General features: G+C 43.4%; 1 protein-coding gene across 19 annotated transcripts in view; it reads left to right on the forward strand.

Annotated features, from left to right (window-relative positions):
* Positions 5,098 to 25,140, forward strand: part of BANP (BTG3 associated nuclear protein) — a 131,876-nt gene continuing 111,833 nt past the window's right edge. For 4 of the 19 annotated variants that reach the window (XR_002442273.1, XR_002442274.1, XM_021408830.1 and 1 more), the window contains exons 1-5: positions 5,099 to 5,268; positions 16,206 to 16,350; positions 16,848 to 16,919; positions 17,199 to 17,293; positions 18,704 to 18,903. Coding sequence is in view for 17 of the 19 variants with exons in the window: in XM_021408830.1 (XP_021264505.1) it covers positions 16,281 to 16,350; positions 16,848 to 16,919; positions 17,199 to 17,293; positions 18,704 to 18,903 (437 nt within the window). In the remaining 2 variants the exon portion in view is untranslated. Of the gene's footprint in view, positions 5,269 to 16,205; positions 16,351 to 16,847; positions 16,920 to 17,198; positions 17,294 to 18,703; positions 18,904 to 25,140 lie in introns of all 19 variants that reach the window. The other 15 variants (XM_021408842.1, XM_021408846.1, XM_021408844.1 and 12 more) reach the window with 8 other exon arrangements.

The following is a 25,140-nucleotide window of genomic DNA, read 5'->3' on the forward strand; positions in this document are numbered from 1 at the left end:
GATTCCGCAGAAGAACTATTCAGATCACTCTGAATCAATGTGTTTGTTTTTTTTTTTCCCCAAAAGATAAGCTTCCCTTGTGCTGTCTGAACTTTATTATTTACGGCTATTTCTGTGAAGCCCCATGCTCAATTCCCAGCTAGCCGGGAGCAAAAACTGGTTGCTTTTAGGACTGTAAACATGGAGGCTAAGCCACTGGGGAGAAATGCGATGCTTCGTCCTCCCAGCTGAAGTGCAGAACCTGGACAGGACAGAGTATAATCAGAGGTGAGCTCATGAACAGCGTGAAGGAAATCACACATAGGATGTTCTGCTATAGTTTCAGTCTTTCCATTCCTGTTTTTGGCACTGTTTCTGTGCCATGTGGCAGTTACCAATTCCTTTGAAAGGAGAAATATTAGAATATCCTCTGTCTGTCTTTACATCCAGCATGCTGTCTCTGCACCATTTGAAATTCAGACCTAGGGAAGAAAGAGGAAACAAAACCTTCATTTCCCACTCCACTATTTCACCTATAGCGCTTCCAGAGATCTGTTTCTCCTGGCATTATGCTTGCAAAGGTGTTCCTGCGCTGATGTTGTCTTAATTGCAACATTGGCAAGCCAAGCCCAACAATTCAGAGAAAAAGTAGTCTTGCAATTTTACTATAGTTAGGAAGGTATAATTAAAGCAATCACATAATTAACATTTTCCTCAGCTAGTTACTGTTTTATAACAGCTGACAGGATAGAACAAATGGAAGCTACCTAGACTGGCATCGCTGCTGAGCTGTCTGCACGAAACCTCTACTGAGCACCTAAAAATACCATCTAGATAGCATTCACACAGCAGATGATTGCTCTGTTGGCTTTAACACTCATTTCTCTGTGGTCTGGCACACACTTCTCGTGGCTTACATATTACTTCAGCCTAAGGAAAGCTTTTCTTCCACATCCAGAGCTGGTTAGAACTTTTGTTAATGTGGCTGATCTCTCCAGCCCACTAACAACCTCCAGTTTTTCAATCTCTCTCTTGCATCAGGGGACTAAGTGTATTCCAGGTGTGTCCTGACAGGTGCTGAGTGGTCACATTCGTTTTACCTCTCACATCTGAAAAAGTGGGGTTACATTGCAAAGACTTTTAAACAAATGCAGGTCCAGGAATAGGAGATGGACAAATTTGGCTTAGAATAATAGCATTAATTGTACATTGATGCTATGAAACATTTTCTGTCTGGAGATCTGAAGAAACTGGATGGAGCTGAGGACTACATAGTAAACAAATGGGGTTCTCAGGCAACCTTCAGTCTAAAGGAAAGGATAAAATCCTCTATCAACGTTACGTATGATGAGCTTCCCTTTAGGTGTTTGATAATGCCAGTGGACTAGAAAAGACTGATGATGATGATGATGATGATGTACCTGACCAAATAAACATGGGCTGTAGCAAAGCTGAACAAAGCTAGCAAACTAGCAAATACTGGGCAAAGCTATCAGCTGTGTAACAGGGAAAAGGGCAGCAGGCACAGCTGGGAGCGTGATCCTGGGAAGGTCACGGAAGGGCAAAATTCTAAGAGAGCTTTTTAGAACTACATATTTCTGAGAAAGGGAATAGATTCCTATTATTTTTTCCATGACGTATACACGGAAATTGAACAGTATGTAAATAAATGAGAGAGCACTGAGATCAAGCCTGACCCTTCTCACCTAATTTCTCAGCTTAGCACAAATGTCCTTACAAGACCGTGAACTTTGACCAACTGAGTGATCAAATGGGTAACACTGTTTTTCTCTCTGCTTTGGGATTTCAAGGTCTTTTCTTCCTTCCTCATTCATGAAAATTGGGAATATCTTCAGCAGATGAAATGTGGTATACTTAGAACTGAAGTGAGATTAGAGTCAGAACAGAAGTCTGTGTCTTGCCCTAAGTCACAGTGCTAGCTGAAGTAGGTTTAGGAGTACAAGCCTCCAAATCCCAACCTGGTTTTTGTAAAAAAATAAAAAAAATAAGGAAAGAATTGAAAATAGACATGCTATCTGAAGAGTCAGTGAGGAGAAGCGTGTGGTTGGAGGAGGAAGACTGATAACAAGCAGAAAGGTTTCCTATCTATCAGCAGAAACACTGCAGCAGGTTTACAAATGGCATTAGTATTAACTGTGTTTGAAAAATGTAATTTATACGAATCCTTATATATTAATTCAGCCACTTTTCCTTAAGTACCACCATGTCACAGAAGAGTGCATCCTGTGTTCAGAAGGATGTTTGTATTCCTCTCCAGTTATGAGCATTAATATAAAGAAAATGAATAAAGTAACTCAGACAGAAACTTAATAAACAGGAGATTTTCAAGTATTTTTTTTTTAATATCATAGTATATAATCAAGTTCCTATTTCAAATGCTCTGGGGTTACTTCCATCTTTTGTGTTCTTCTCGCCTTTGTTTCCATACTCTCATGCTCGGCACTGAACGTAATTATGAATGCCAGTCACTTGTTTAAACAAATGCTTTGTTTGGCAACCTTTGTTTTCCTACTGCTTATGCAGCTGCAAAATTGTGTGCACAGTGTGTTAATTTTTTACCTCTGACGCTAGAGTAAGGTTTTTCTTCTAACAACAACAAAATAAATAAATAAAAGGAAACCAATGAACGAGATACCAATCTTTTTTGATCTACACAAAAACATCTAAAAGCAGCAACTTCCTTAGGAAACAATAGCGAGTGAATGCTGATACAAAGGTAAAATAAGCTAGATGTTTCCTGGAACCAAATGATTTTTCATAATGAGACAGAGAAAAGTTAGCATACGTGCAAAGTGCAAGAAAGTGACTGAAAAATAAGGATGAAAAAGGTGAGGAATTAGAACAACAAGGAAATATCTAGCTTATTTCATTTGGGAGAATAAGCCAATAGGGCAATAAGATGTATTTACTTCTATAAAATTAAAAAAAAAGAATGATATATTAGCACCCTGATGTTCTTATTCATTTTTATAAGGAGGGGGGGTGGCTGGAATAGGAGTGGATTTGACAAAGGCACTTGCTCAAGTTACAGTGGGTTCAACTTGGAACAGAACTGTGTATCAGCTTCTTCCTGGTGCTTGTTCACAAGCAATCTCTTAGCTCGTGGTAAAGTGAAGTCCTCATTTGCTAACAGGGAACATATACTGCATTTCAATACATTATTGCACAAATATTCAGGTGAGCACATTTTTGAAAGCTCATAAAGCTTAGGAGATTTTGTGAAGCACAGGAAACACCTGTTTGTCCTTGCTAAGTGGTTCACACTGTAAATAAGGACTAAAAACCAAAATTGGTCCTCATTTAAGCACTGAGAAGGTGCCAAATTGTTGTATTTTTTTTATTGTGTTGCTATCTCTGATCAAAGCTGTAGACGTCAGCTGGATCCTGCCATGATTTCCTACAGTTACTTTGATGACTGCAGGTGAATAACATAATTGGTTGATATGTTGTTTTAGGTGAGAAGTGATTTACTGGCTTTGAGGAGTAGGATCTCACCTCCTCAGCAGAACCTGAGTTAATAATCTCTGGGAGGGAATGCACTGATGAGAAAACAGGAGGGTTGTTATGATGGATTTAGGTTTTGACAGCAAAGGATTTTACTGGCATCTCTGCACAGCAAGTACTGTGCTGGTATTTATTTATACTGTTGTTTTTCTAGCAGGGACCTAGTGGTTGCTTGAGTTTGCCAAGTCTGTTATAGGGCAACTCTGTGCAGAAAAGCATGAAATAATCCTATGTGAAAAGTCAGTTTATAAGTAGTTTAACCTTTGAACTTCCTAATCTGCTTGTGAAGGAAAAGAACACGCTAAATAAATCCATGGACTCAGCTGAACATTTACAAATCTGGAAGCAGAAGGAAGGCTTTTTGTAAGTACCAATTGTTAATTTCCAGGCTCCTAGTGACTCTTTAACACTGGAAACATTGTTTTAAGAAGCGAGTACTATCACTTTCAAAGAAAGACGCAGTGCAGGTGCCTCATCAGCATAAATTTCCCTGTTTGAAAGGTGAAACAAATGGGTTATGTTCTCTGATTCTCCCCATAGCTCGCAGACAGATGAGCAGGAGGAACTGCTGCTTCCCTGGGGTCAGAAACACTTCAGAAACTGGAGCTTTTGTGGCCTGCACCATTTACTTTCACACAGATACAGAAGTTGTGCAGAAGACACCTCGGGATGGAACACCACAAGCCTACAGTGCCCGAGAGCAGAGTTTTGACCGCTGACCCAGCAGCTACAGCAGTGACTCCAAACCATTTGGTCATAGGTCTGTAGGTGCTGGCATACCAGAATGGAATCAATCGCGTACTGTGACAATGCAGAGTAGATTTAAGCTTCTCATTTGAGGAACATTTTAATGCAAAAGCGTGAAAGCCACTGCTGGCTGTGCTGGGGCTGAGAAATGACATCTGGTGACGATGTTATGATCTTTTTTCTTCTTTAAGAGCAAGTTGCTCTCTTCTCCATTCCATGCTCGCATCAGGAGCAGGGAGGGGGCAACAGAGGAATTGCTCTGGGGTGCTTGTTTAGCCAATTCCCACTTGCTGTCTGTTCCTCAGCGAGCAGAGTGACATTTTTCTCCTTAATGCGACAGCTCCCATTCAGAACATCCCATTTCAGTGATGCATGCGCTCAGGATCTGTTTAATCAGGGATTTAATAGGAGGGAGTAGCGGAAGGCAGAGCATGAGTGTGTGGTGCAGCAGCTCCTGAGGGGATGAGATGCTTTTCATCTGCTCACTCACAGCTGCAGTGACTGAACACCACAGCTACTTTGCTCGGCAGGTCAGGAAACCAATAATAAAAAAGAGACGCGACACTGCCATTTGGAACAGCCCTGAGATAGGGCCAGAGAGGAATCTCCCCACGGCGCTGGGCAGGTCTGCCAGTCAGAGCAGGGGCTGAAAGGGGTACATCGCGTGGGGCGTGCGCGTCTACGCGCGCTGAGGCGGTGTAGTGTGCGGACTACAATTCCCAGAGTGCACCGCTCCAGCCGCGTGTACTACAGGTCCCGGCCTGCTCGGCGGGGGCGGCGCCCAAGAGCGGGCGCGCTGCCCTCTGGGAGTTATAGTCTTTCCCAGTGGCGCGGCCGTGAAGGGCGGCTGCGAGGCCGCGTCTCTCTTGCGCCTGCGCGGGCGCTCGAGGCGGGCGGGGGCTGAGCGGGCGCAGGGCGGCGGCGCGTGCGCGCTGAGGAGACGGAGATCTCTCGCGAGGAAGGACGCCATTATCGCAGCCGCCCGACAAACACCACGAGAATTCGGCACGGCACACGGTAACCACGGCGCCCCGCGGCCGGACGGCTGGGGCCGAGCTCCCGGGGGGCCTCAGGCCGGGCGTAGAGCCCCGCTTCTCGCAGCGTTCCCGCTCCTCACAGCGCAGCCCGAGCAGCCGGGCCGTGAGGCGGCGGCTCCGGGGAGGGGCGTGAGGCGGGGGGGCCGCGGGCTCTCAGCCGGGGAGCGAGCGAGGGGGGGCGGCCGGGGCCTCTCTTCCTCCTCCTCCTCCTCCGCTTCCTGCGGCCGCGGGGCGCCGGAGCCGGGCCCTGCTTGCAGCCCGCCCCGCGCACCTCGCTCCCCGCCTGCCTGCTCCGCGCCCGGACCGGGGGGCTCCGCGGGCACGGCCCACTCCCCTCGTCGCCGTCCCCGTGCGACTGAGGCCGGCCCTCCCCGCGGTGCCCCCGCTCCCTCAGGCTGCGCCTTCCCTTTTGGAAGGAGCCTTCCCCCTTTCGGGTCTTGGGAAGGAGGGGTGTATCGCCGGGCAATCGCAGCCCCCCCACCTTGTCGCGACAGAGCGTAAATAAGCGGTGACATTGAGGGGGCTGGAGACTTCCTAGGGGGAACCCCCCGGGGCCGCGTTCTGTGTGTTCATCGGGCACAGTAAAGGTTTCCCACATCTGCACCCGGGCTGTGTGCTGCTCTGTTCGGGGGTGGGCAACACGCTCTTAATGTTTTTCTTCCCTTCGTCCTTATCTGTGATTTGGAAAAAAAACAAACAAACCAACAACAGCATCTTAAAAAGTTTTAAATCCCTCGTACTGTGGGAAGTTACGCCCTTAACTAAACGCGGCGGTTTTATCCTGCTGTGGATATGGTTTATCTATCAGTTTATTTTTAGAGTTCTCCAGGGGAAAAAAAATAAAAAATCCCAAGGAAACAAGTTGGGAGGGGGTACAGCAGCAGAGCGATTGCTTCCATTGGAGCAACTTTCAGCATCTTGTGACATGGTAGCTCAGATCATTTGTTGTAAAACTATCCCCCCCCCCTTTTTTTTTCCCCTTTCCGTGTTAGGTTACCTTGAGCATAGTACCCTGCTGATCAATGTCAAGGAACAAACATAACATTTGTCTGTAGGGTTTTGAGTGCTCACGCAAGGTCTTAAAATACAGCTGAACCACCCGGCTTGTTTTCATATCACAGCGGTGCCTGCTGAAACAATGGGTTTATGTGGGTGGGGAGAGTTTGTGCACCTGTGAATGGCTGTCCGTGGGAACTGGCCAGAATAACGAGTGTGCGATGCTGAAACTGGACTCCGTGCATTCAATGGCTCCTTGGCAGTTGTTCAGTTTTCAGCACTACATGCTAGGAAGGAAGACTTCTTATTTTATTTAGAAGAGTGAAAGATGGCGTTGGGATTCTGGAAGCATTAGCAGCCCATCTGCTTTAGAGGATGAAAATATTTTGCAACTTTTTTTCTTTGTTTTTAATTTATCATCTGTTATGCTATAACAGAAACCGGCTTTAATGACTTAATTATCCAGCTATGGCTGGATGGATTTAGAACAGGTTTAAAGCTGTGAGGTTCTTTAAAATGAGCATTTGAGCACGTCACAGGTAGCACAATGCTGACCGTCCGTGTTCATAGCAGACAGGATTCCATCAGCACTTGTTCTGCTGAACGTGTGTCTTTAAGGCTTGTTGCCTGCCTGCTCTGTTTGTAGCACAGCACCACGTACATGTTCTGTGCTGCTCTACGCAGGCTAGGTGAAGAAAGACGAGCTTGTGATTCCTTGTACCCAGAAGGGCTGTTTGCAAGTTGACCCCTGCTTGGCAGAGCAGTGCCCTGTTGTGGGATCCAGGCTCACGTTTCAAGCATTTTGTCTCATCTCTGGTTTTTATCTTCAGCTTTTCACTGACCTTTAAAGAATTGTTTGTGCAGGAAGAATACATCTTTATTTTTTTTCAGAATTTGAATGCCTTCATATCTTTCACTGAAGAATGGCTTGGATTGAGACTTCCTCCTTAGGAAGTCAATTAAAGGCACTTTGATTACAGCCATTTTAAAAGGAAGAGAGGGGCATTTCTCTTTGTGCATAGAAGCTCTTGGCCCAGAGACCTACAGAAACTGAGTTGAGCAGACCAGCAAGAGCTGCTTGTAGAGGAGGCAGTGCGTGCCAAACAAGTCAAACAACAGGATGTCTGTGGATACTAGACTTCACCAATACACTTTTCTTCCACAGGTCTGATTTGCTTTAGTTTCAAACTTGGTGTTTAGCTGTTGTCTATAGAAGTAATTTCTTTTTTTTTAACGTATCCATTACATGCTAAATGGTACTCCTTTTTTTTTTCAAGAAAAAAATAAAAATAAAATGTCTTTGAAAGTCATGTCAAGCACTTGTTTCCTTGCAGTTGTAGCTCTTCTTGAAAAAGGTGCTGTTAAGTGCTTAGTTTTGTCTACCACTTGTTAGCCCGCATGTCATATACATACAGCAAACGTGCACACAAAGGTTAATTTTATAAAATCCTTTGCGTTTGGGACCTTAAATAAAATAATTTATGATGATATCTGTTGGACAAAATTCTTTCATCTCATTTCCTGTTTGTAAAAGTGTGACTGGAAGGGGGAAACCCTGACTGCTCAAGGGAAACGTACATTGCGTTCAAATGCATCTGTATCTTATGATGAAGAAAGAATGCTCATCTTCTGCCCATGGTGTGGATTCATAGAAACTGTGAAGAAAAACACTTCCCCGCTCCTTACAAACACAAATGTACCTGCTACATGTATCAACTCTACCAGCCTACCTAGATATACTCTTGCAAGTTTAAGCTGGAATTACTTTCTGGAGGAGGGGGGGGATGCTGGCAAAACAGGATCAGGCTGTCCCGGTAAAGTATTTCAGAAGGACATGGGAGCTGTGGTTTTGTTCTGGTGATGCTCTTCAGATTTTTTTTTTTTTGGGGGGGGGGTTAAGAACTCACAAATGTTATCCCTGGGTTTTAAAGTGGCACTGAAGTCTGTTTCAGGAGCTTGGATGTTTTGTAAGTGTTTGCAGGAGATAAATCTGTGAGACTTCTGAGCAAGCAGGTGACTTGTTTTGCTGTAGATCTTATGCTGGCTACTGTGCTTTGTGATAGTAGGCACCTGTAGCAACATTCCTGGGGTTTTATTTTTCACCAGAATGGCTAGATCAGATTGTTTCCAATATATAGGAGATGAGCACGTGGTTGGAAAAATACAAAACTGTGTTACTCCCTTTTGCTGTAAACTTCCTGTTTGAGGTAAGCCAAGCACAAAAGAATGAAGCATTTGCACAAGTCTCCTTTGAACCCCAGCCAGATGTCAGGTATTTACAGACTGAAGTGAGATCTGGGTTGTGTGCTCTGCAGAGCGCAGGCAAGCTGCGTGCTGGGCCCGTGGCGTCTCCTGTGTCGGGGCTGAGCAGCCTTCAGGGCAAAGCCTATAAACGCTGTAGCCAAGTCACTTTGCAAAGGGAAAGTGAAGCTTTCTAGTGCTGTAACCTTGCAGTCTGAATCCTTGTGCCATTGAAAAGGCTGCACTGAACAGGGTATCTTACGACGTTAGGGAATGAGGTCAGGCTCAAATATGAGTCTTATTCCCACAGCCTGCCTTTCCATTTATTTTCTGTCTCTCTAGAGGAGCTGGCTATAATGTGATGAGTTAATACGATGATCAGAGGAAGATAAATTCTGGCTTAGTATCTGTGCTCCACAACGCAGCCCTGTAATGTGCACCTGGTGCCTTGGCGTGAGGACAGCACAACCCAGGACATGGAAGAGCTTAGCAGATGGATGTGGCTTCCCAACAGTGCTGTCTGTTTGCAGAGCAGTATGGGCCACGATGCTTCCCTCAGCAGTCTCTTCTTGTTTGGTTTCACCGCTGGGGATTTCTGTTGAGCAGTGCTGTCAGCGCTGAGATGTGCCCCGGGGTGGGTGTTTCTCATCGGTTGTGCATGGCTGGGTCTGCTGTCCCAGGTGCAGGGCTCTTGTTTCATCTGAGCAATGAAATATTCTGATTCTTCTTGAACAGCATGGATGTTGCTAAACTAGAAACTGGCTGCCAGATCTTCTCTGGTTTGAGACACAAACCTGCCTACTGCTGTGTTTTCAGTTTGAAGCACACTCAGATTTTAGTAATGTCTTCTATTCAGAGCAAATAATATTCTCCAAGATTTCTTGCAAATAATGCAAATAATTGCACTGAATTAAATAGACCTCATTATTCCGGTGGGCACTGAAAGATTAATGCACTGAGATACTCTTCAGTCAGCTGTTCTCTTGAGTACAGAGAATTATTTCTTTATGAGACAAAGTTACTTTGTGATACTGAAACAATTGGACAATGGAAGGGGAAAAATGGGTGTTCGGGGGTATAAATTGAAAACGATGCTCAATTCCTTAAAATCCATTTCCCATTTTTTGGTCTTGACTCCATCAGTGGTCTTGTAAGAGGGAAATGGTTTTAAACAACACAAGTTGACAGATACTTGTGAAAATAATTTGCGCAGTAAAATGGAATGAAGGTGTGATGCAGGAGGGAAGCTTCGGCAGCCGTTCCTGACTGCTGCAATGGTTTCTGGAGTTGCCTTAGGAACACAGGCAAATACTTTGTAAGGGTATAAGCCATAACGTAGGTGGTCACTCCCAAGAAGCTGTCCTTTGTTCAGTTTGAGCAACTATTGTAATTGGGAGGTTTTTTTTTTTTTTTCCACCTCCTCTTCTCTTGGCAGCATCTGACAACTTTTTTAGAGCTGTTATTTTTGGTTGGCACCATTTTGTTATGCTGTTTATTTCCCACTTTCCAAAGGGGATTCAAATATTAAATTACCATGTGTTGAAATATTTTTTAATAAGCTCCTTGCCGTTTCTAAGTAACAGCACTCTAAGGTTTTGGCTGGAGCGTAGCAGTGATTTTTTCATGCTTAAATAACACAAAAAAGAATCTTAAATTTTGAGGACCAGAGATTCAGATGGGTCCCATCTCATATTTGTTTCTGTTTCCTTCTTAAGAGTCCATCTATGCCTCTTTGTAGCTTTTTGCTCATCAGATAGTAATGGTTCTATTTTGTTTATTGGATTGCTTTCTATATATTTGTATTATGAATTAGGGTTTCCACTTTTTTATGTGGTTAGTTTACCATTTTACAGTAGCATTTCACTGCTACTGTTCCTGTAAGTATGTACAGACCTGTGGGCTATTGCTGCAGTTGTAGTCGGCTGCAACTCTGATCCTTTGGGCTGTATTCCTTCTAGTCCTAGGCATTAGGAACCTCCAGATTGGAGTTTCATTGCTAGTTCATGGCACTGGAGAGAAGTTTATGGCCAAAGCTCTGGCGATAAGCCTTGCTTCATCAGCACATCTGTGCTGGGGGAAATGTCCCTTGTGAGGGGAGAATGCGCATCCCTCTGCTGCGAAGGAGACCTGTCTCGAAAGGCTGTGCCTGTATGTGTGCAAAGCTTGGGCTGTCTTTTCGAGGGCAGTTTCTGTTGTAGAAAGGTCTGAGGCTATGCCCATCTTGTTGTTTTGGGTCTCCTACACTTTTGGCAGTGTTACGGTTCTTGTGAAGAGCTCACATCTGCTCCAAATAATTCTGATCGCATTAAGTGGTGATTTGGAATTCCCAAAGCCAGTATGAAGTAACGCAGAGGGATGCCCAGTTTGCAGTGGGCTGATGCTGCTGTTTCAGGTGGTGGTGTGGTCACCAGATTGAAAACATGTCTGCAGAACCCACCTCAGTGCCCCTCAGTCATGGGCAAAGGTTCCTTGAGACAAGGAGAGCCTTCTATGTATGTAATGGGAAACGGGTTCAAGAAGTCTGTTCTTCAAGCGCTTGTGTTTCTTTTGGAGATGTTACCAATAAAGATTCTCCATCTAGTGGATGAAAACAACAAAACACCATGGCTACATCAGGTTCTGCGCACTGCGTTTGCTAGCTGAGCAGTTCTTGCGTGGTACTTGGATTCTGTGATTCTCCGTGGTGGTTTTCAGCTGTACAAATTGTGCCCAGCGTTAATGACCAGTATCCTGGGTGATTTTACTGGGATGCAGAAAATTGACCTCTGCTGTGGGGCACCGCATCTGCAAACCCGTAGGTACATCCAGTCCATATAGATAGTCATGAAATTCAGCAGGATTATATATCTCTGCAATTAAGTTCAGACTTGACATGTCCAAGTCCTTTAAAGTGTACTTGTGATGAGTGTCAGCCAATCCTTCCTTGCTCCTTTGGGAATAATTACATCAATGATGTGGGTGTTTGCACATGACAGCAGTGAGCATGTTTGTGCAAGGTGCATGGGGAACTCATGCTGGAGTTGACGTGTGTGGCCACACAGTGCAAAGCAATAAAGTGATAATAATTATATGGGATCCAGCAATATTTGAGTAGTTTTTTTTGCTTTCCTGCAAGATTTTGTACTCCAAAGAAAGGCCATAATTCTTCACTTTTGGAGCAGCTGTCCTTTTTTTTATGTTTCTGTCTACATGTGAGGACCTTGTCCAGGAGTCTATCAGCAGTGATATTTATTTTATATACCTATCTGCAGAGCCTTGTGGCTGCTGTCCTGGCTTGTACGGATAAGGAGCATTTCTGTCGGGCTTTGGGCACACAGACGTTTTTTCCTGATCTTTGGCTGAACCAAAGATGCACGTATATTACACCAATTTTTTAAAGCGTTAAACTGAAACACATGTTGCTTAACTCTGCTGTGAAATTCATGTGAAGCACAATGCTTTTGCATCCCTTTTACATGGGTTGAGAATGATAAAAGCTAAACAGAAGATGAGAAAGGTTAGAGTCTCCTCTTTTAGTTTTAAATAGTGATGAAAAGGTGCAAAATCGGATTTTTTTTTTTCCTATTTTTATTTTTGAAAGTGACTTCTGACTTGGTGTGTTGAGGGACTGTAGCTTTAGAGCATTGAACCCTATGTTCTATTACACTGCTGCTATTTTAGCTTGCGTGCTGTGGTGTAATAACATAAGCAACAACGTGGCTTGCTGGGGAATAAGGAGTTGGTGTAGGAAGGCTCCATTCCACCTGCCAACTGAAATGACCTTAACTTAGAGAAAAGTCAGGCTTTGGTGCCATGAAATTGTTGCATGCCTCAGAGCAAGACTGAAAGAGCGTTGGTGCGTTCTGAACCTCGTAGTTCCCATGAGTAACTTCACGTATCCAATTAGGTGAGTGTTTCCCATCTCTCTGCATGGGAATGGTCTTGGGGCTTGTTTCCGTGAAGATGCAGCATGCTCGTTGCTGTGCCAGTTCATAACCTGGGCGTGTTGGCTTATTCTTCACGGGGATTGCATCTGAAAAGCTGTGTTTTGTGCCCGGAGGGACTTTTTGCTGCTTCTGCATAACTTGCACGAGGGCAGATCCGCGTGCTGTAATCCCTCTGCCCCATAGGCTCCTCCTGCTTGTGAACAAAGCTGTCCTCGCAGAGGGTTACTACCCTTCCTGCACATGCAAAGTGCACGGAGCCATTTGGTTTGCCTCTGTAGCAAATCACAGCTCTTGGCAAGATGAGGCTCCTTGTCCCTTTTGAGGTAGATGTTAGGCTTGGAAAGATGGACTGCTTGGCTAACAGGGGTGGTACTCAGGGGAACGCAACAAAAATGGCGTACTTGAAAATTGCCCTTGATTGAAAGGAAGAGTGAAATGAAGAGGAACAACCTTTGGAAACGAAACGGCGCTCTTCAGCCTTGTTTTGCACAACTGGTGGTAAATTTTGGTACAGATTGAAGCATGACAAAGTGTTTTGTCAGTGCAGTGGGCATGGTGGTGATGGGGCAGCGGTTGGACTGGGTGCTTGTAGTGATCATTTCCAGCCTTAGTGATTCTCTGACTCTACCAGTGCTGAGAAGTGCCAGCGAGGGGAGCAATGATCTGCTCGAATCAGAAAAGTTCAAGTAAACACTGTGAGCAGAATAAAGCTTTGCAGAACGTTGGTGTTTTTTGAAGAACACAGTGTTTGCCCTCGCTAATTAGCACGAGAGAAGATTTCTGTTCAGCACATGTTCTCGTATGTTAACAAGTCACTGGATGCGTTTGGTTATACGCTTTGGAATGGTGCCCCGTGATTTTGTAAAGCCATCAGATATTTCAGTAAATAGGTTTGTTTACAAGCGAAGGCTCAGAAGAATTATTCTGAATTAATGCTTTAAAATGGATTAATTAAATTAAACTCATGCGCAGGTAAGCTAATTTAGAATTCGGGTGACCTGAACGTAATTTAGTTGCTTACAAATAATAATTTACTTAATTAAACAAAGGCTACTTTAAATCTAGAGTATCGAGTGTATCGATTTGGAGTGAGAGCGCTCGCAGGGATCCTGAGCTCGAGCTCAGCAGCGTTCCCATGCCCTCCCCCAGGTAACAGCGGGCCGGCCCTGCAGGACCCAACCTGCACCCGGCCTGGGGGAAGCAAAGCGGGCACATTTCCTTCCCCGTGGAGGCTTATCCCGAGCTTCCAGCCTTTCTGTTTGTGTTTTTTCTCTTATCACTTCATATTTGTTCCAGGTAATGTTTCAGCGTCGGGTTCTTAAAGCTGGTGTGTGCCAACTTAATTTAGAGTGAGTGGGGGGAAGGCTTGCAGGCAGAAGGAAGAAAACGGGCGAGTGGGGAAGGCTGGGGATGTCGGGCAGATGTTAGAGGAAATATTTGGCTTTCAGACATGTTGAATACTTGGCCGAGTAAAATACATGGAAAGTAAATTGGGGAAATTGTTCTGAATTTGTAGACTGAGACTTTTCAAAGGTGACAGTCTAATTCGAACTGTAACACTTTGATTTCATCATTCTTTCACCCTTGGCTCTGAAGTCAAGGGGTGGTCATAGGGTTCTTTAGCCCGCTATGGAAGTTCTCAACTGCAAACTGAAATTCTGAATTGGGAAGAGTTATTCCGAGTTGTGGAAGCCGCTACGGTTGCAGTACACGGTGCAGCTCGCTCAGAAACTGCTTCCATAACCACCCTTCTCCATGCAGCAGCTCATTGAGTCTGCTGACAGCACTGCTATGTTCTGTTCCACCCACGGGGAATGCAAGAATGGGTTCAGTCCCGATGCTGGCCTACTGCCTACCAGCAGTGCAGGATTCCTTGAAATTGTAATACAATGTGTTTAAATGGAAATAAAACATCGATGTTACAAAGAAACACTGCTGTGTGTGTGTCATGGCTGTTTTCCCCATCACGGTTTGGTTGCCGTGCTGTTATTTAAGGGCTGGCAGAATCCTTCAGGGCTTATTTTCTGATCTGAGGTTGAATACTTTGGGCTGTGACCCACGAGAGCTGCAGAACAGAGGTCAGAAGCGTGAAATTACTTTGTGTTTGTGTTGCAGGAAGATTTAATTCATCTCAGTCAGTTTTATGATGAGTTTTGGAAAGCTAAATATGTATTAGAATGGCTTGAAAAAAAAATAGCAATAATTTGGAATGATTTATGAGTTACTGATGTCTTCGTGGGCGAAGCTGGTCGAAACGCAAGTATCAGTGAAATCCAACATTGTGTAAATGGGCCAAGTTCTCAAAGTTGGGTTTTGTTGTAGTTGGTCCATTTTTAGCGCTCGAGCGGTGGATGTCTTCAACTCGAGGGCCGGGTTCTCAGTATTTCAGTGTGTGACATTATGGACAGTAACTCGAGCACAGCTGCTTTATTATGTTAAGACTGGCTGCGGACCAGGGTTTCTCAGAAATGGCAAACCTCATTTGCCAAATGGCACCCGCGCGCAGCGGGAGATTGCCAGTTTTCTCGGGCGCGCTGCCACGGTCGCGCAGTCCCAGCCGTTTTTCACCACCATCAGAATTGTAAATGACTCAACACTGGCAACGCCGCTATTTTGAGTAAACAGTTCTGAGATGTGGGGAGTCCCAACGTGGGGACGGGCGCTGCCGGGTCCCGAATCCTTCCCGAGCTCCGATGCTCTCCCCAGCGCTCCGTGCTCCACCTGCCTGCGTCAATGGCGTTCTTGCGTTCCGGTGGAAGAGGGAAAGAGGGAAATCTTTATGCGGAGCTGGATCTGGGGCAGAGTCCGTGTTAAGGGATGAATTACCGTTTCCACGGGTAAACCTCAAATTATTTCGCTTGTGGTTTTTTGCTTCAGGTTGGAAAGGGGGGGAAAAAAAAATAAAATTGACCGATCTCTTTGTATTTGTTGCCCGTCCTTTTATGACTGTGGGAAGGAACAGATACGACCGATTCCAGTGATTTTAATTCAATTTTAGAGGCTGAAGGTTTCTCTTAAAACCCTAATAAATAACGCTGATGGAGAGTTCCAAGGGAGCAGGGCTGAGAAATCAGGAAATATTCTGAAAATAGCTTCATCGGAATTGGACAGTAGAAAAAAACAGATTCAATAGCCAAGAAAAAAAAGGGAACTTTTGTTTCAAGTCTACTTGTAATTAGCAGCAAGGAAGCTCCCAGTCCCCACTGAATTTCGGAGGCCTGTTACAGTCTGTATGTACATGGTAGGACCTTGTGTGTGTATGGGTCTGTGCAGGCTGCAGTGGGCTGTGTGGTTTGGGAGCTTCATGTGCTGTTGCAACATCAAGGCTTGGGTCTGAGCGCTTCCAGGAGTGAAGTAATAATTTGCAAATTAAAACCCTGCAACTTACGGATGGACTTGAATTCTCTTACAAGCCTTTAAAATAAAGTAAGCCAATACATTGGGAAGAAAACATTTTGTGTTTTATACTGGTGAGCCACCAAATCACTGATGCTAAACCATCTCTTTATCCATTGGGAAAATGTAGAATGGTGGCTCAGCAAGAAAGGCTTGCACCGTGGCCCTGCTCCTAATGTAGGAAGGTTACTCATAGAGGTGATGCCCATAGTTCAGCTGCTGCCTCTTTGATGAAGCTTCCAATTAACGCAGCAGTTTGTGCCATTGTGTGAGCAGTTTTCTTTGTTGGTCACTGAAAAAATAAGCGCTAAATTGTTATATATCAGGGATTAATGCTCCTCTTGCTGCTGTTTTTCAGGGTTGCATGTCTCGTAAAACGGCTTGTCTGGGGGCCTGCAGTGGTGTTTGACTGGATATTGCAACCTGGTTCTGAATGATGTCAGAACAGGATTTGGCAGATGTTGTTCAGATTGCTGTTGAAGACCTGACTCCAGACAACCCAGGTACAGTATCGCCCACTGACAAGGTGGAAATCGCTCCTGAACTTTTTTTTTTTTTTTTTTTTAAGAAATCTCAAGTGCTTATTAAGAGTACTTGCCAAATTCGAACAGCTTTCTTTATCTTAAATACCCTTTGGATCAGATTATTACTCACGTATAGGTGAGCAAGTGTTGACAGAAATGAGCAGTAACCACAGTTACAGAAAATATAAACTCTTATCGAAAACTTTCTTGTGATGCAGAAGGCAAAAGTTTGTTCAGAAATGTTTCCAAAGAGCTGGAGGAACAGCTGGGAGCCACCTGCCCCAGCATGGCTAGGATCCTGCTGGGCAGGATTACTGCCCGCAGCATGGTCTGCATAGCCAACTATTTATTTGGGAAAGCTTGCAGCTTTTTTTGGTAATCTGTTTTGGGGGAAAACTATCTGTTGCTACCCTGGATAGAGTGGGGGAAATCCTGTGTTTGTTAGAACTTCATTAGCGCTGCTTACGGTTTTGTAGAGTGTTGGGGTTTCAGAAGCCAGTGGATCTGTCGAAGCAGAACAGCTGATGTGGCAACTCTGCTTCCTCACGGTGAGTTCCTAATTAAAAAAGAAGAAGAAATATCCAAGGTAACACCCAAGCTTTACACCCTCAGTGCAGTTGAAACTGTCTCAGATCTGGATGATCATTTTCTGAGAAGTAGTAAGCTGTTGTCGTAATTTAACACAAGTTAACACAAGTAAGTCTGAAAAAACTTACGGTATGTTAACCAAACTGCTTTTATACTTTGTGATTTGTCCATTTAATGTATTTTTAATGATTCTTGTCTGTTGTAGTAGACGCTATGGCAGAGCTTATTTTTCTTTGCAGTTGTGTTGGCGAATCATGAAGTGACAGACGATGATGTAGAGCCCACTCTGAAACGTCAGCGCATAGAAATTAACTGCCAGGATCCCTCTATTAAGGTTACCATCATATCTCCTTCTGTTTTTATTCAAAGAACCAATTAAGTAAGCTTTCCTGGGGAAAATGAACAGGTGTTTGTATGTAAGACTGGAATTATATCCTTCTTGCAATGTGCATTCATTTTTGTGCCAAAGTTCTTGAATCTAGAGAATTGATAAATCTCTGGCGTAAAATCGATAGCATAAAGTTTATGTGCAAAGTAAAATGTAACCAGAATTAATTCCAGTGATTCGGAGTAAACTTGACCTAGAGAATAAACTTGATATACTGTATTACAATGCCCAGATGTTGTAATAAATATATAGAGGTAATATATATATAAGATGAATTGAACATTTTCATTATCATTACAGCATGCAGCTACATATAATGTAAAACACAGTATTTCTTCAGCTAAGAGTTAAGCTCTATTTGGTTCAGGCTCAGTTAGCTCAGCCTTTTCTGTGCTCACAGAGCTTCCCATGCTGACCTGGTGCCTGAGCTCCTCTTGGCCATCCCTGTCCAAGGAAAGGGGCTGGAGCTGGGTGATCTTTGAGCTCCTTCCAACCCAGGCCGTTCTATGGTTCTATGCTGCCCTTACTAGTGTGTTTCAGTGTTTTTTTTTTTCTTGCAGCTTAAGTGAATGAGTTGTATTTTGCTGCCGTGCTTGTTCGGTGGCATGTGATTCGACAGAGGAATTCTGTCATAGAAAGTGGAGCTCTGTATTTAGAGCAGTGGGGCAGCAGTGCTGTAGGACGGCCGGATTAGCTGTGTAAATTGCAGCTGCGGGCCACAAGATGGCGTGGCTGCTGTTTGCAGAGAAGCGTGGGTACCATTACCCTTCAGTAGCCTATTTTTTCCCAAGGGAAACCGAGTGGAATATGCTTTCTTTTAAGTACAATTGCTTAGGAAAACAGATTTTATTTATTTGCTTTTCCTGACTTGCCGTTCAGGAGAAAACCAAAGTGAGCGGCGTTTATCATCTCTGAAGTGATTTGTGTTGAAATAATTTCCACTGTAATCATGTGAATTTATCTGCTTGGACAGGAAAAACATCTTGACTTTATCCAAAAGGATGCTTTCAGATGTTTATAATCCTTTTGTTTTTAAATACTTTGAATGAAAGGCACTGGCATGTCATTTTAAATGATTTTGTGGTGTATGAAATCATACAAAGTGCTTAGGTGAAAATGTGTTTGGCTCGGATGCTTTTGGCTTCTAAATAAGGATCTGGATGAGTCTGAGAATGCTAAAATGCTCCTGGATGTCATCGGTTTTGTCCGTGGCTGAATTTAGTCACTAGGCACACTGCTAGCTCCTTTAGAATTGTTTTCCAGTCACATTTATCTGAGCTTCCCTATATGTATGGTGCTTGGAGATAAATGTGTAAGTTTTTAAAAGCAGTTTCTCTTGCATTCTCCCCTTTCTAGTCGTTCCTGTGTTCCATTAATCAGACAATATGCCTGCGACTGGATAGCATTGAGGCAAAGTTGCTGGCGCTAGAGGCTACCTGTAAATCACTGGAAGAGAAGTTGGATCTTGTCATGAACAAACAGCATAGCCCCATCCAGGTCCCCATGGTGGCAGGTTCTCCTCTTGGCGCTACGCAGACCTGCAATAAAGTACGATGGTAAGAAAAGAATAGAAATAACGCTTTGTAAAACGACCCAAATCCCTTTCCCTGGCATCGAGCTCCGTGGTTTCCATATAGCTGTCAGCATCTCGGTGTGCTGCTTATGAATGTGGAATGAATTTCTCAAAGGTAACTTTTGTCCCGATGTCACGATGTTACTTCTAGTTAGAATAAGGCTAATCCCATCACGCTCATCTGTGGACAGTTTGCAACTGTTTCCACGTTTCATTTTGGCTTAAATGAGACAGATTCATCCATCTCTGGAAAAAGTCACATCAGCTGTTTTAGACTGTTTTGAAGATTTGCTTTTCCTTTATTTATTTATGTGGTTGTTTTGAGTTAATGAGTTCGTCATTCTGATTACTTCACATTTTTATCAGCCAGAAATACAATGGAGATTGTTTCTTGTGCTTGTTTTCTAAAGACTCTCGATAGAATAGTATCTGTGATTGCTTTGGGGTTAGAAGTCTGAGATGGAAAACCTGTAGAATAATCGAATCCACCTTAATGTGAAGTGGCAGGTTTGACCTGGAACACCTTTTTGAGTTGTATAATGTGGTTCTAAATATCTTAAATATTGATGTGCCTATCATTTTACCATGGATATTCTTCCAGCCAAAGGAATATGATGATCGAGAGACTTTGTGTGTAGCAACTTTTCCATTGTTGGTAATTCTATTCCTAGGAAAAACTTAATACTTCTCTTAATGTTGATTACTCATTTCCCATTGTAACTGTGTAACATCCATCGACAACTTTCACATAATACTATTCTAGTCAAGATACACCAATCTAAATTGTCTTTTCTCAGTGTGATTTTCCACCTTCTGATCTTTTCCACTACCCATTCTGAACTTGATTAATACTTGAAAAACACTTTGAATAAGTTATGCTCAGTGCGGTGTTCTGGGTGCGCTACCTTAGAGCTTCATAGGAGAAAATAAATTCCTTATTTTACGTTGTGAGGGGCATCCATATGAGGTAAGCAAACAAACACAAACCACCAACGTTAGCCTTTTTCTATTATGCTGCTACTTGCTCGCTGCTGTATTTTATTAACTTTTATTATTGATGTTTTAATAATTGGTATTTTAGGTTAAGGAATGTATCTCAAGCTCACGGTCACGTTTTATTATATCTTGTAGTTCATGCCTTTGTGAGACAGGGTGGAATATCAGCTTGTTGCCATGAGAAATGAATGTTTTCTGCCAGGGTTACCCCTCTAACAAAAGCATACTTACCTGCGGCTTGTCAACCAGCTGCCGGTAGAACTGACTAAATAAGCACAAGTTCTTCATCTTTATTTGGAAATAAGGCTGTCAGTGTTTCAAAACTAAAAGAATGGAGGGCATGGAGCTAGATTGCACAGAGCTGTGTTGGGCTTTGAGAAGAGCCAAGAACAGCAGGAGCGTAATGCCGTGAGTTCGTCGTGGAGCACGTACGTTGTCATGGTGTTGGGAGCCGTGTCCAGCTCTGTGTCACAGCCCCGCTTTCCCCTTCTCAAACTGATTGCGTCTCTTCCTCTGTCTGCAACATTTCCTGCCTATGTGGCCATTAGAAATACCTAATTACTTTTCTTTATGAGGTACCACGCTGCTCAACAATCCCGGTAGCTGCTGAAAGCTTCTTGGCTAGCTGTGCTGGTGCGGTGCCTGATGGCCGTCAGAGTGGCAGCCCCGCATGATAAGTCTGAAATGCAGCGTGTGCCCGGCCCTGAGATTTATAAGTTGATGAACGTATGGTGTGACAGCACGGCTGAAATCTTCTGTCCGTGTTTTAAAGAAAATCTTTCATCTGAAAGGTTTCAGTCCAGAAACAGCGTTATTTTGGTTAGCATCTTTCCATTCATCATTCTTCCAAGTGAGTGAGCCCAAGTATAAATGGTTCAGGTTGATTGCTTTAGATAACACAGGAATTTGTTTTGGTTTTACTGAACTCTCTCTCATTTGTTTTTCTGGGTGTATTCTGCCAATGTTACATTGTGCAATTCTGCTGTGTTCTTAAGGGTATAATTTTTTTATTGCTGTTAAATCGAGGATAATAGTTTTTGAAATGTATTGATTTTGGAGGGGATTTACATTTAAAATTGGTATTTTCTTCATAATCATAAAAATGTTTCTGATGAGATATGGAAATTCATACGTAAGTAGAATTTCTCTTTTGTTCACATCTTTCCTTTGAACCTTTGTTATGGTGAAGTTAAACTACGGACCATGTACATCAGGTTCTTTCCGATATGTGTTTGGGGCTAACCAATTTAGGATACTGATCACTGAGGGTGGAGGTATGTTTTTGTCTTTAATGGGAGAGTCAAATGGAACCGCAGGGTTTTGTGCAGGCATTATTTGTGCAAGGGCCTGGCACGGCGTCCTTGAGCTAGACCTGCTCTGGGGATGGATGTTGGCCAACTCAAAGGAAGCTGCATGTGGCTGCCCTGGCTGCAGTTACTCCTGGTGGCGGTAGGTTCCGTCAGCTGGTTCTAGGCCACTGCACTTGTCTTTCTTTGTCTTATATGCAGAAGAGAAGGCTCAATGCAGTTGTGTACCAGGTAGGATGTAAGAACGTCTGTATTTTTATAGGTGTAGATCGTTAATATGTTTGTGACCACTAGGATTAATGAAGGCATTGGTATAAAAACCAAAGACCTGGAATTTTCTGTATGTATTTTCTATGAATTACAACTCCCTTAGCCAACCTAATTTCACGTTATCAGGTGCTGAATGGCTTTTTCATTTTTGTTGCGTTTTTATCATAAGGATTGTTATTGATTTTAATGAAGTATCCAACGATACTAATCCAGGCTTTCAAAAAGAATAGTAATTCTTCAGTTCTTATCGTTAAATAGTGGCTGCTGAGGCTCTGGGGAATGTCGTTAACCTCTTTTTCGTATAATTCATTAAGCAATGTAAGCTAGTATCCAAGTTTAATTCCTGGCTGTTTTTTTCTTTCCTTTTAACATTCATTGATAAAGTAGATCAGCGTTGTAAACCTTTTGGGTAGGGAATATCTGCAACCAAAGGTAAGAGCTGATGGTCCCTTCCTGGAGGAGCGCTCGCTTCGAGTCTGAAGGCGCTCCATTTGCAGGAGGAATTTTTTCAGGTTGCCACAGTTTGAAAGAAAGCTCGTATTGTGGGATATAGCGTCATGAAAGAAGTATGGCATAGGGTTTGTTTTGCAAGTTACAGGTACATTGTTTTGCCTGCCGTGAGCCTGGTCTCATGCATTGAACTTAGGCCTGGAAAAGTATTTCTCTGGTTCCACGTTCAGCCCTGAAGACGACCCAACAGCCCTTTGTGTTGTAAAATATGTTAAATTAAGCCAGGTTCAAAAAAAAAAAAAAAAAAAAAGTAAGTCTTGAAAAGAAATTGCATTGTTTGGGGTGGTAACCAGTACGTATTTGGAGAATCTTTGGAACAAAATCGGAGTTCATGGGCTTTACAGAAATTCTTGTCACTTTATATAAGCAAGCGCTGTTTGTTGATCCATCGGGATGCCTGATGGTGGGGCCTCGTTCCAGCGGAGTGCTCAGTGCAGCCCTTGAAGTTTGGGAGTGACTGAGAAAAACACAGATGAGCGCCTGTCATGGTTTGGGTCCGGACCCTGTGCTATCAATCAACTAACCAACGTTCTCCCTTATTTTCTGGTGTCGGTCAGCGGTGTTGTGTGCAAACAAACTTGTTTTAAATTAGCAGCTGGAGTGTCATACCTGCAGCGTCAGCCAGTAGGGGTTCTGTTTGTAATTAATGGGATTGTGTCATGAGGAGCTGAAGGGGACCGTGCTGCCCTTGTGTTGAGCAGCTCCTTATGCCTGAGTCCAGCCCATAGGCGTTGTGCATGGGAAGGGAGATGGCAAATCTGCCTGTAGCACTTCAGGTACACCCCTGATTAGGGGACAAAGTCAATATTAATGAAATAATAATAGTACTGTAATAATAATAAGCGAAATAATTTGGGCATTTTGAAAAAAAAAAACCCACAAAAAAAAAACCAGCAGAAAAACCCCAAACCATTTTAGACAAAACTGAATTTTCACTGAAGGAGTCAGGTCTTTGTAATTGCATCACTTGCCCCAAAATGCGATTACTTTCCCTGCCTGTTTTGGCTTTAGCCTTTAATTCTACCACCTCTTTTTCTTAAATCCCCAGCAGCAAAGACGTAACAGAGGGGTTTCTTGCACACCCGTTTTTGCATGCGGAGACACACATATAGTCATTAGTTTTCAGGTATGAAGTATGATCTCCGTGGTTTTCTTGAAGGAAATTAGGCACCTGCTCCTTACAACGTCGGCAAGCATTCATCTGCATTGTAGCCTGGAGGAATTGTTGTGGCTTAAATTAACAGATTAAATCCCCACATAACTTGCTGGGGTGTCATAGATGTGTTTGTCTGAAAATGAGCTTCTCTTATAATCATAGTTCAATGTCAGGAACTGAATTTAAGCAAGGACTGGAATTCTGCAATGAGGTGGCAGCCCCCGTTCCTGAGCTGCATAGCGTTTGCTTTTGGCTGATCTGCGGACAAAGCACTTAGCGTCTGATTCCCTGAAAAACACTGGAGCCCTTCCAAAATCTCCCAGTTTGTCAGAAGAACTTGTCAGCCTCAACTTCTTCGAAGTGACTGCGGTCCTCAGTGGTAATAATTCCGACTGACATCTTTTGAGCGCGTTGACACAGGCGTCTCAGTTACAAGTGCGTGCTGTAACTTCAGCGAACCTCTGTGATTGATTATACTTGGGACCGGCACATCCTTATATTAAAAATAGTTTAGGAACTCTCCTGACTCTGATTTTTATTGCAATTTGCTGTGTCTGGTAAGATCTACAGCAGCCGTGCTGCAAGCGATCATAACTCTTGTTTTGGACGCTTGTGCTGGAGGCTTAGATATTAAGAAATGAATCTTGTCCTGTAGGCTCTGTCTGTCTGGAGTTTTTGTTACAGACCATCACCGAGTGCTCCAAATTCCATGCATCATTGATTTGTGTCCGTTTTGAATTGAATCCCTCCGCTGCTGGGAGTTAAAATTCGCGCGGGGCTGAGGAGAAGTGGTCTCTTGGATTGAAGAGGTTTGTGCAGCAGTGTTCTCGTTGGAATTTCGCATTCCATTATTGTTGCATTAAGATATCGAGGAGCCAAACATGTAGTAATTTGTTGGTGGGATTTGATAAATTCAGGAACAATATATAACTTTCAGATAGCATTTAGGTTGAGAGCACGAGGTCAGTTATAGAATTAAAACAACAATTTAATGCTAACATTTCATCTGTTTTTGGGAGAGTCATGCGTGTATGGATGGAACTTAATCTGTAGAACGTTTTGAACTGACCAAGATTTGAACTGTGTTGATTCCTTCTTCCCAGCCCATATGTTTTTAACTTCATGATTTCTGATGAAATATCCTTTCTAACGGCGCAGTGACTCAGATGACAGCTTAGCGAGTATGGCTGATTACTTCTGCCTGAGAAACAGACGCAAAATAAGCGGATTTCTTCTTAAATGTGGTTAAAATGTGCTTAAAAAATATTGAAGGAGATGGTTTTAATTCTTAAAAGATATACAACAGTAGGTAAGATTTTCAGCAATGTACGCTTAGTCAAGTCTGAGGTAATAAACTTTCTTCCCATCTCAGTCTTGCAGAGGCCTTGCAGGCCTTAATTTTTGCCTATTTACCATGCTCTCATACCATAAGCTTCCCATTGCTACTCTGCCTGTGATCAATGCGGAGCCCTTTAAATTGGGAGGTGTAAAACATGAAATCATTTGTATTGGTTTTGAACCACGTGTGAATGGATGTTTATTCCCTCTTAGCTAACGTACAACAACTTTGTTCTGCGTCTGGCTTGAGTGATTCTGGAATTTACGGCACAAAAGGGCGAATGCTGAGACATTTTAGGAATGGACGTCCATTAGCTGTGAGGGTACCTGCTAATGGAAAAGGGAGGCGTAGATGGGGATCAAAAAGGCTTTGAGTTCTGTGTCTGGATTAGGGGGGACATTTACTAGCGTGATTAATGTATAAGAAAATCCCTTTCAAACCAGTTATAGAAGCATTAAAATGTAGGTTGACCTGCGCTGTTGCCAAATCCCATAAGGTCATATTAGATGACTTCTGGGGAAAGCAGAAGATTTACCTCAATTCTGTGGTTCCACGAGCAGAGCCAGCTATTGCATTTAAGAAATAGAGGTGGAGAGTACACGAATTGAAATTTGGTTCAGGAGAAATGCATTTGTATGGGTG

The sequence above is a fragment of the Numida meleagris genome, chromosome 10 (assembly GCF_002078875.1).
Source record: "Numida meleagris isolate 19003 breed g44 Domestic line chromosome 10, NumMel1.0, whole genome shotgun sequence".
Classification (NCBI taxonomy): domain Eukaryota; kingdom Metazoa; phylum Chordata; class Aves; order Galliformes; family Numididae; genus Numida; species Numida meleagris.